The sequence below is a fragment of the Pezoporus occidentalis genome, unplaced genomic scaffold, assembly GCF_034315485.1.
Source record: "Pezoporus occidentalis ecotype Australia unplaced genomic scaffold, CSIRO_AGI_Poc_V1 ctg68, whole genome shotgun sequence".
NCBI lineage: Eukaryota > Metazoa > Chordata > Aves > Psittaciformes > Psittacidae > Pezoporus > Pezoporus occidentalis.
Window position 1 is genome coordinate 1,095,551 of NW_026916030.1, and position 10,159 is coordinate 1,105,709.

Here is a 10,159-nt window from a genome sequence, read left to right on the forward strand (position 1 = left end):
AAGGGACTGAAAACCCCCTCATGGCAGCGTGAGGGGATCCCAAAGACCTCCCATGGCGCCATGGGCTGAAACCCCCCTCCTAGCACCACGAGGGGATCCCAAAAGCCTTCCACAGCACCATGAAGGGACTGAAAACCCCATCACGGCACTATGAGGGGATCCCAAAGACCTCCCATGGCACCGTGGAATGAAACCCCCCTCATGGCAGCGTGAGGCGATCCCAAGGACCTCCCATGGCACCACAGAGGCAGTGCAAGCCCTGACATGGCGACATGAGGGGACTCAAAGCCCGCCCTCCCCGGGCTCCATGCGGGAACCAAACCCGCCCCTCAACGAGCCCCGAGGGCAGCCGGACCAACACGGCACCGGCAGCCGGCCCCAACCGGCAGCCGGGCGGGCCCCGGCGGAGGGGAGCGGCGGGGAGGGCCGGGCCTGGGCGGAGCGGAGCGGGGCAGCCGGGGCCGGGCCGCCCACATAAGGCGGGGTCAGCGCCCAGCGCCCGTCTCGGCGGCGGAGGCCGTTGCTGGGGCGGGGAGCGCGGCCGAAGTCGGCGGCATGGAGCCGGGGTGGCTGCTGTGGGGAGCGGCGGTGCTGCTGCTGCTCCACGTCCTGGCCGAGCTGAGCCCCGCCGTGGGCTTCGCGCTGCGCCTGGGCTGGTACTGCGTGCTCTGTGTGCTGGGCTCGCTGCTGGCCGCGCCCGCCTGCCTGCTGCTCAACGGCGGCCGCACCGTCCGCAACATGAGGTGGGTGAGCGCGGCCGCACCGGGGCCCGGCGGTGCAGCGCAGCCCGGGGCGGGGGGGGATCGGCTTCAGGCCCGGCCGCGCTGTGCGGGGACGCGGAGGGTGGCGGTGGCCGCCGGCACCTCGGTGTGAGGATGGAGGCCTCGGTGGTGCCCTCTGGGCCGCGCCGGTGCGGGCTGTGCAGAGAGCGCCGTCGGGGATGGGTGTGAGGATGGCGGCCGGTGCCGTGGTGAGGGGCCGTGAGCTCCGTGACAGCGCTCTGCGGCTGTGTGTGGGGCCGGTTCCCGGCGGGCAGAGCCGCGGTCGGCCCGGGGCCGTGGAGGTTGTGCTTGCTGCCGCCAGGCCCCGCTCCGCGGGCTGCTCGCGGTGTGGTTGGGAGCTGCGCTGTGAGCGCAGGGCTGGCACGGGAGAGCTCGGGCTCCTTGCTCTGCTCTCCCCCAGGCCGGTTGTTACCTGCTCCGACCAGCCCAGCCCAGCTCGAGTTCTGCGGGTGCCGAGGGAAGCGGAGCCCCGTTGCCTTGGTACGTCCGTTGGATCAAAGGTTGGGCAGCGTTTCAGCTGGTGGAGGTGGACTTTGCTTCGCAGTGTGGCTCTGGCAGGCAGGGCTCGGGGTGGAGCGGGCGCGGCAGTGCACGATGTGCTGTTGCCCTGTGGGCTCTGGTCCGCCCTGGTGCTGTGGGCCCGGGCGCTGGCAGCAGCAATCTGCCCCGGGAGCTCCAGCCTAGCTGCCTCTGCAGCCTTGGTTGCCTTGGCTTGCCCAGGGGCAGCTTTCCAGTGCATCACCAGCTTTGTGAGGCTCTGTGATGGCAGTTAGAGGCAACCCCCCCTCCTTCCCCACCCCTAAAGCTTGTAAAATTTGTGTCAACTTGAAGGAACTCTTTGGAAACAACAGCTCTTTGCACTGAGCAGCTCCTCGTGTTGAAACTTGGGGCTGAATTTAGGCCAGAACCGCCCTTTTCCTGTAACTTAAGCCTGTCATTTCCATGTGCTGGCACTGGCTGATGATGCTGGCTGGGTATGCCAGCCGCTGGGAGGTCTGTGGCAGAGGTGAGCCAGTGAACTCATTCCTGCAGCATCCCAGTCTGCTTATCCCAGGTCGAGGAAGGGGTTGGAGCAGAGCATGTGCTGGTGGACAGGCAGTGATCACAGCATGGCTGCCAGGTGCAGAACACCCCGTCCTTGCTGTGCTCCTGGCTCTGGTGCCAAGCTGTTGTGACTTGGAAGAGGTTGCCCTCATGTCTGACAGAGATAGAGCGTTTATCTAGAGGTGAAACCTCTTGTAAGAGCTTCTTATCTGGGAAGCAGTCCTGGAAAATCAGAGGATCCTGACGAGGCCTGTGTTGCAGGCTGTGAAGCAAAGCACATGGCCTCAGGTGGTTTGGATGCACTGAAAAGGCACATTCCCTCTTTTCTACTCTCATGCATCAGACTTAGAGCTCTCTGCAGCTGTGACCACCCCAGGTCAGGGTGGTTCGTACCAGCAGAGCTGCTGCTTGCAGTGTTGGAGGGGAGTGCAGCTCATCTGCTTAACCCCGTGGGTGACGTGGCCCCTCAGCAGGGCCGCTGGTGGATCTCTGCTTGCTCTGAGCTCTGCCCCTTTCCCTCTTTCAGCTCACGCCACATCTTGTGCAAGGCAAGGCTGGCTCTGCACTGGCAGGAGGAAGTTGGATGCTTGCTCTTGAGTAATGTGTAACCAGCCTCTCCCAGCAGCTCCTGAGCTGTGTGACTTCCAGAGCAGTGACCTCCTTTTTGGTTGGCAGTCGGGACCCAGGAGAAGTGGGATTTAGGTCAGTCTGGTGTCACAGCATCCCTGTGACCCCACTGATTCCTGTCACCCTGCCTCTCCTCACCTGGGCTGCACTGTGTAACCTCACTGCAGGTCCTGGCCACCTCCTGTGTCCCTTCCCTTGGTGTGGCTCTAACCTTTGAGCACCTCTTAATGACAGGGAGTGATAGTGCTGTTACTGAGCTGTGTCACCTGTGGGCACTGGCCTGGCCTGAACTCCTGTGTCAGAGCTGGCACAGGCATAGTCTACGTGGCAGGGTGCCCCATGGGGATATGGACCCCAGTGAGGGTAGGAGCCAGCTGGGGGAAGGTCACGCTGGCAGAGGTGTGCAGTTGAAGATGTGGAGACTCTCAGGTGGGGATGCTTTTGGAGAGCAGATGCTGGGAGCTGCTGCCAGGCCGCGGTGAGGCACTGGCTGGGTGCTCACCTCCTGCCCTGGGTGTCAGGGGTGCTTCCCAGGCTGGGCCCTGTGGTGGGGGAGAAGCTGGCAGTGGTCCCTCTGCCATGTCCTGCAAGGAGGAGAGCTTCCCCCCATTTGCCAAGGAGAAGGAGGGCCCTAAGGCAGGACATCCAGATGCTTGCTGGAGGGCAGGGGTCAGCACCTGAGTCTGCCCTAGGGGAGAGCCGAGGCGAGCTGGTGGCCGGGGGGGTTCACGTGCAAGCTCCTCTGCTTCCAGCCCTGGCAAATGGCTGTTCCCTGCCCAAAATAGCCCCTGTGTGCTGCCAGAGCCTGGCTGTGTCCTCTGGCCCAGTTGGAGGCTCTCCAGCTCCCACCTGCCCGGGTGGTGTGGATGGGCCCTGCTCCGTGCGCTGGTGACCAGTGCTGGGTGTGCTCAGCAAGGGCATGACTGGTGTCTCCTGCCAGCCCTTGGGCACACAAGAAAGCTGGGAGCTCTGTGGACAGACCTGTGGATCCACTGGGGAAGTGAAGTGACAGGCAGAAGTGCTTGCTTGAAGATGGGTTTGCCGGAGGCACCTTGCCTGTGCCAGGCTGTGTGGGAGCTTTGTTGCTTTCATCCTTGTGTTATGCAGGGAAGTATTTCTTTCTTTCATCCCTTCTTGGACTTCATGGCACGATGGCACCATGTTTGTATGATTAAGCAGCATCTTCCAGCACTGTGAGCAGCAGAACTGGCAGAGCCTTCCTTGGGTGACGGGTGTGCAGGTTAATGCCCATGTGCTGGGAGTGGCAGCTCCGAGGGGAACTGCTGGAACAACGTGTGGGGCTCTGCTGATGGCAGGAAAACATGGGTGGCATCAGAGCAGGCAACAGTTATGGCACAGGGGAAACAGCACCCAATGGGTAGGACTGGCAGCGGGAGGAGCTGTCTGTGATGCAGTGTGGAAACCAGCATCCCTCCCTCCTGGACTTTGGAGGGCTTCCAGCTTGCCCTGTGTGTAGGGCTCTTGCAGCTGCGCTGGGCTGGACTTGCCTGTACCAAAGAGCCCATAGTGAGCCTGGTTGTGAGCTGATGCTTTCAGCTTGAAGGAGATGTGGGCTTGGCTGTACCAGCCTCGGTTACAATCAGCTTCCCCCAGGCTTCCAGTAAAATTCCCTCAGAGGAGACAAGGCTTAAAATGCAACTGGGTTGGACCTGGGTGGACCACAGGGCAGATGGGACTGGAGGTTCTATGTCACAGAGGTGCTCTTGTCTCCTTCCACCCACCCTGTGGGTAGCATACCCGATCATACCCCTCCCCTGCCCTGCTGCTGACTGCTCTTCTCTTCTGCAGAATCATCAAAAATGTGGTCAAGACCTTCAAGTATTTCTTCGGCCTGAGGTTTGAGGTGAAGGGACTGGAAAACTTCGAGGTAGAGGGCCCTGCTATCATTGTGTCCAACCACCAGAGCATCCTCGACATGATGGGTGAGGAGTGGTGGTGGGGAGGGAGCAGTTGTCTTGCTCACCATTAGAAATCCTGTTCACATACCCTGGCCGAGCAGCCCCTGCCTGGCCCCTCTGGGCTTCTGAGCCCACTGGTCCAGCTCTCCCTGTCAGTGTTGATGCAGGAAGGTTCTCCCCTCGCCCTGAGCAATCACACCCCATTCAGCACCCCAGGTACTCCTCGGCTTCGGGTGCTTCTCAGCTCCCCCTTACACCCCTACCCGCTAAAAGCCTGGCTGGCCAAGCATGTGTGTCAGTGTGCTGGAGGGACCCTGCCTCTTGAGGGTCTTGCTATGACCTGCAGCCACCCTGCCCCTGTGATTCTGCTGTGTGGAGTCTCCTTCTGCTCTGCTGCCGGCAGCAGAAAAGCCGGTAGAGAAACAAGGCACTGCCCTGTCCCTTGTGCTCCCTTCCACACCTCGCATCATGTCTCTCATTCCATCTGGATGCAGGCAGAGGGGTGACTGCTGGGTCTCATCCTCTGCCATCATGTTAGGGCTGATGGAGGTGCTGCCTGACAACTGTGTCCAGGTGGGCAAGAAGGAGCTGCTGTACACGGGCTTCGTGGGGCTCATCATGTACCTCGGTGGCGTCATCTTCATCAACAGGAAGAGCACCACCAGTGCCAAGATGGTGATGTCAGAGGTGGCCAAGACTATGGTGGCTGAAAACGTGAGTGTGACCGTGGTGCTTGGAGGGGTGGCATGTGCTGGGCATCCCAGGTGGCACTCCTGGTGCTGGTTCATCTGCAGCTTTTGGCAAGGCTGGCTGGTGGCTCGGCCGGCAGGAAGGAGCGCTTGAAGCGGGTTGCTGGAGTGGAGCCTTATCTCTCCATGTGCAGGTGAAGGTGTGGGTGTACCCAGAGGGCACGAGGAACTGCACCGGGGACTTCCTGCCCTTCAAGAAAGGAGCGTTCCATCTCGCTATCCAGGCACAGGTAATGGTGCTGTGCCCCTGCTGGGGACCCTGGGAGTTCTGCAGTGGGTGTTGCACACTGGTCATGGTGTGGTTCACTTGCTCTCTAGTGAGTTGTTTCACAGCTGAGCTCCTCAGTTAAACCACCTTTAGGTGTCATAAGCACTGCCCAGCAGGAGCTGGGAGCCTTTTCCATCTCCTGCAGGAGTGACTTGGCCCCTGTGGATGGGTGGCTGCAGACAGTGGAGAAGCTGCCTTGTCCTCTCTGGGGACCACCCCAGCACTGCAGCCCTGGTGTCCCATCTGGAGGGCAGAGGTGGGGACAGGCACAGTTGTCTCCCTGGCTCTAGGCTTTAAAGGTGGCTGCCTGGCAGCGTGGGGTGCCGTGTCCATGCCCTGCTCCTGGGAGCACAGCACAGAGCTCCCTTCTGGCCAGGAGCCCAGCAAGCTCTTGGGGAACCCCAGAGCTGTTGATGCATTTCCCAATCCCCCAGGATGCAATAGTGTGGTGTTTGTTGATCCAGAGTTGTTAATGCTGGTGGTTTGGAGCAACACCTGGGCTTGTTCTGTGTGGAAATAGCTGCTCCCTTCCAGACAGCCTGATGGTACTTCTTTATGTCTTAAATGCCTTCTCGAAGATGACAAGATCTGGGAGTAGGCAAATTGCTCCTTGGCTGCTGGAGCTGTGGGTGCTCCTGGAGGTGGTACCTGCCTGGGCAGAGCTCCGGGGCACTGTGCCAGGGATGCTGAAGGCCTGGCAGTGCTGCCTGGGCCACCCTGCTCAGTTCCCAGTGCTGGGAACTGGGTGCCAGCGGGGAGATGGAGGGAATGGGTGCTTTACCTTCCCATGGCATCGTTTCTTGGGGCTGGGATGACCTCAGGCCTGAGGGGAAACTGCTTTCCCTAAGAGAGGTGTTACGGCAGGATCCTGGAGAAGGGGAGTAGGCGCCAGATCCGCTGGGTTCAGCTGGCCCAGCCCAGGGTGTAGCCTGCATCCTGCCATTCCTGCTGGGGTGATGCAACCGGGGCAGGGGCTGGCAGAAAGGAGACAGTGGAAAAAGCACCCACCTCTGACACTCCCCCTGAGTCATGGGCTGTGGATTGTGTCTGTTAGCACTGACTGTGCCCTCCTGGTGTGTCTGCCTCTCTGAACCTTCCCTGAGAGCAACTGGTGACCCTTTGTTCAGAAGCTGAAGGCGCACAAGCTGCCTGCCCCACTCGTGTGCCTGCACAGCAGGGCAAGGCCTGTCAGAACGGGCACCTTCCAAAGTCTGTGGCTCAGAAAATACCTGGGTTTGAAGCCTGCCCTGGGACTATTTGCCCAGAGAGCCAGTGCTGACCGGGGGCTGAAGTGTAACTTGGTCCTAGTGCCCAAATGTCCCCGTGCCTTGAGTTGCTGGGAGTGGTTTGAATCCCATTTGGTTCCTGACTGTCCCAGCCTTTGGGAGCGAGTCTTGCCTGTGGGACTGTGTGGTGCCCTCGGTGTCTGAGAGCTGGGCCAGGTCAGCTCTGCTGCTAATCTCTGGCCTGCCCTGGGCTGCTGCAGTGCAAGTAACTCCTGTTTTTCCTCTTCTTCCCCAAGGTCCCAGTGATCCCTGTGGTTTATTCCTCCTTCACCAGCTTCTATAACCCAAAGAAGAAACTATTTACATCAGGTACCAGAGCCTGAGGGTCTTTACAGTCACTCGAGGACAGGGTTGAAGCCATGCCCAGAGGAGACCTATGGGTGTGGGAGGGAAGCAGAGCTGGGCTGAGCAGGAGGAGTCCCTGTGGGACATGTGTGGAGCCAGTTCAAAGCTCTTGGCACCAGAACCTGGGCTGGGCTAACTCCAACAAACACGGGGGGATGTTTTGATTTAAAATGGGGCACCACCTCTCCTCGTAACTGGTGTGCATTCTCATAGGCTCTTCTTGTTCCCAGGCAAAATCAAGGTTGAGGTTCTGCCTCCAATCGAGACCAAAGGCCTGACATCAGATAATGTCTCTGACCTCACTGACAGATGTTATCACACCATGAGGGAGACCTTCTTCATGCTGTCGGGCCGTACAAGTGAGGCAAAGGACTCATCTTAGATGCTTCTCCAGTGGCGTTACCGTGTGGTGGTGGCTGAAGGGACCTGTCTGTTGCCAAATCCCGAAGGGACTTCCCTTCCTCTGCAGTGACTTGTCACGCCGGGACACCATGGACCAGCACACACGGGTGTCCAGCGAGCTCTGAGGTCCCCGTTGAGTGGATTTCTCTTATGAGTTCATTGTCTCCCAGTGAAACGTCTCCTTTCCCTGAATTTCTCAGGCATCAAACTTGTGCTACCAAAGGGCTCAATGACCAGAGAGGTGAGTTCCCCAGCTCCTGTGGGCTGACAAGGAGAGCCTGGCTGGAGGCTCAGGCTGGAGCTGGCCTGGCTGTCCCACAGGCAGCAGTCTGTGTCTGCATGACCTTGATGCTGCTCAACCAAGGCTGAGAATCGGGTGAAAATGCAGACTTTGGCTCTCAGCAGCGCAGGGAGCGGTGTCCTCCCTGGGCAACCAGCACGGTGGAGCTCACAGGGCGTCCCTGGGACAGGGCCTGTCTCCTGAGGATTGTCCTTGTGCCACAACAGTGTTTAGTGCTACGGCTCTGCGTTACTCCTGAGCGGAATCCTTCGCTTCTGAAGGAAGCACCAGGGCTGATATCCTCAGCTGGGGCTGCAGAGGGGAAGGTGTAGGGCTGCTCGGTCTCACAGTGTGTCTTCAGGCTTGATTGCCTTGTCTGAACCAAGTGCCCTTGTGCAGCAGTGGTGACCTGACCAAGCCAGATGTATGGTGTGGTACAGCCTTGCTGGTTTAGGCCTCTTCTGAGCGAAGCCCCATGCTTGTTTTCTGAGCAAAGCCCCATTCAGAGCCACCAGCTTGTATTTAAAACCTACAACTCTGTCAGCCCTGGGCAAACCTGTGCTCATGGTGACTTGTTTGTGCCGTGCTGGTGGCTCAGCCTGGTCCCAGCGGGTGTCCTGGTGTGTGGTACCTGCTGCAGATGCAGAGGGCTCTGTCCTGCTCTCTTTGCCACTTGTCATGGTCAGCGCTGGCCGAAAGATGGTGCCTGTCTCATGTCTTTGCTGATCTCAGTGGAGCTGCGGCTCTGCGGGGCTTGCAAAGCTCCTGCAAAGCCACGGGGAGGGTGAGCTGGAGCTGTGACCGCGTGCTGAAGGCTTCAGCTCTCCCTCTGGGGGAAACGGATCCTTTCCAGTTCACATAAAGGGATTTTCCCTGTGCTTTGGGGTGATGGAGCCTGCATCCCTTGCTGGGAGCCGCACAAGTGGTGATGCCCTCTGCAAAGAGCAAGGCTGGAGCAGGCCTGTGGTTGTGGGGTAACCTTCACCTGTAGCTTGGGTTCAGGGAGGCTTTTGCTCTCCTGTTCATGGTGCAGGGTGTGGAACTCTGAGACAAGCTGCCTGGGGCTGCTCAGGTAACCAATGCAGATGGCTTTTGCAGCCTGCATTGGTGGAATTGCAGTCATACGGCATTTGGGGGTTAAAGCCTCCACTGGGAAAGGCAGGGAATTCCTGTAACAGGGATCTGGGGCTGGGGGGGGCTTTATCAGAGGGGCCTTAACAAGTACAGACTCAGGGGTCAGACCCGCTGCAGCCGGGTCAGGGTGGGAGGATGGGGACTGAACCAGCACTTTGTAAGTGGCAGATAAGGGGCTGTCACGGAGGGTCCTGAGGGGAACGGTGTCCGCTGAGGGACCTGCAGCCTCCTCCCCAGGAGCAGGGAGCAGTGCCTCTGTGTGCAGTTTCTGCTGTTCACTTTAATTGGGGTGACAATGATATGTGCTTTAAAGAGAAAAAAAATACACCTTTGGTTATTTAAATAGAGTCCTGGTCGTGTGTGGGAGCTGGGGGAGGTGGGTTGCTGGGGGTGGAAGGGTGCTGACCCCCTGCTTTGTGCAGGGGGGTTTTGGTGACCGAGGGGTGGTCCCAGTGGGCAGAAGGGCTGATGTGCTGTGCCCCAGCCCCACCCCAAGCCATGGACCAGGAGGGACCTCTCCTGAGGAAGAGGAAGGTGGTGCCTGTGTGGATGGAGCTCTCCAATCCAGGCCCTGGAGGAAGCACCTTCCCTGGCAGTCAGGATCCCGCAGCATCAGTGCAGGCACAGGAGCCTGTATTTGGGTGCAATCCCTGCAGCTCTGCTCTGGGCAGGTAGGGGAGTGTGGTACCCGGTTGTTCATGTCTGCTCTGCTGTATGTGTCCCCCTGGGCTTGAGCAAACAGCGCTGTATGTGTGTGTGTGTGTGCCATGGGGCTGACAGCTGCTGTTGGGTCTGGGAGAGGCTGGCTCCGTCAACAGCCTGTGGTGCCAGTGTAAACACCTCGGTTCCCTGTCCAGGCCTGCAGGGAACTGTCCCTCCCTCCCTGTCCTCACCACGAGTGGCACAGGCTTGTCCCTGTCTGCTCTGTGCTGGCAATGGGAGTGACACAGGGAAAGGTGTTCTATTAAAACGGGTAAAACCAGCCCCTGTGCCTTGAGGTTACAGGTAGAAGCATCGCCCTTGTGTCCCTTTAGGGCACAAGGGAAGGGGCAGAGAACAGCGAGCAGGAGCAGGTAAGCTGAGGGCAAGCTGATACTGTGCCAAGAAGCGGTGACCAGGCCACCTCCAGTGCTTGAGGCTGGTCCCAGAGAGCAGAACAGAGGCCACGGGGATGGGCTCCTACTCCCTGTACCCCACCAGCGATTGGGTGCGCTCATCCCCTGCCGTGGTGCCTGGCTTGGGGCTGTCCCTCTGCACAACCCTTTGTGGCCACAGTCCCCCAACCACAGGACGTGTCCCCCGGTGTGCGGGCAGGAGCAGCTC

The 10,159-nt window shown here is 59.6% G+C and overlaps 1 protein-coding gene across 1 annotated transcript; it reads left to right on the forward strand.

Moving 5' to 3' along the window:
- The first annotated feature begins 500 nt into the window (after positions 1 to 500).
- AGPAT2 (1-acylglycerol-3-phosphate O-acyltransferase 2) lies at positions 501 to 9,181 on the forward strand. The gene is made up of 6 exons (XM_062640954.1): positions 501 to 743; positions 4,263 to 4,396; positions 4,911 to 5,086; positions 5,256 to 5,351; positions 6,912 to 6,984; positions 7,251 to 9,181. The coding sequence occupies exons 1-6, from the start codon at positions 556 to 558 to the stop codon at positions 7,400 to 7,402; spliced, it is 819 nt and encodes a 272-aa protein (XP_062496938.1). The 5' UTR covers positions 501 to 555; the 3' UTR covers positions 7,403 to 9,181.
- The last annotated feature ends 978 nt before the right edge of the window (positions 9,182 to 10,159 follow it).

Excerpts from the sequence above, each read along its gene's own strand:
- AGPAT2 (XM_062640954.1), top strand. The coding sequence starts at position 556 with ATGGAGCCGGGGTGGCTGCTGTGGGGAGCGGCGGTGCTGCTGCTGCTC. Across the intron at positions 5,352-6,911 it reads ATCTCGCTATCCAGGCACAG|GTCCCAGTGATCCCTGTGGT; the intron begins GTAATGGTGCTG and ends TTCTTCCCCAAG. Across the intron at positions 6,985-7,250 it reads GAAGAAACTATTTACATCAG|GCAAAATCAAGGTTGAGGTT; the intron begins GTACCAGAGCCT and ends TCTTGTTCCCAG.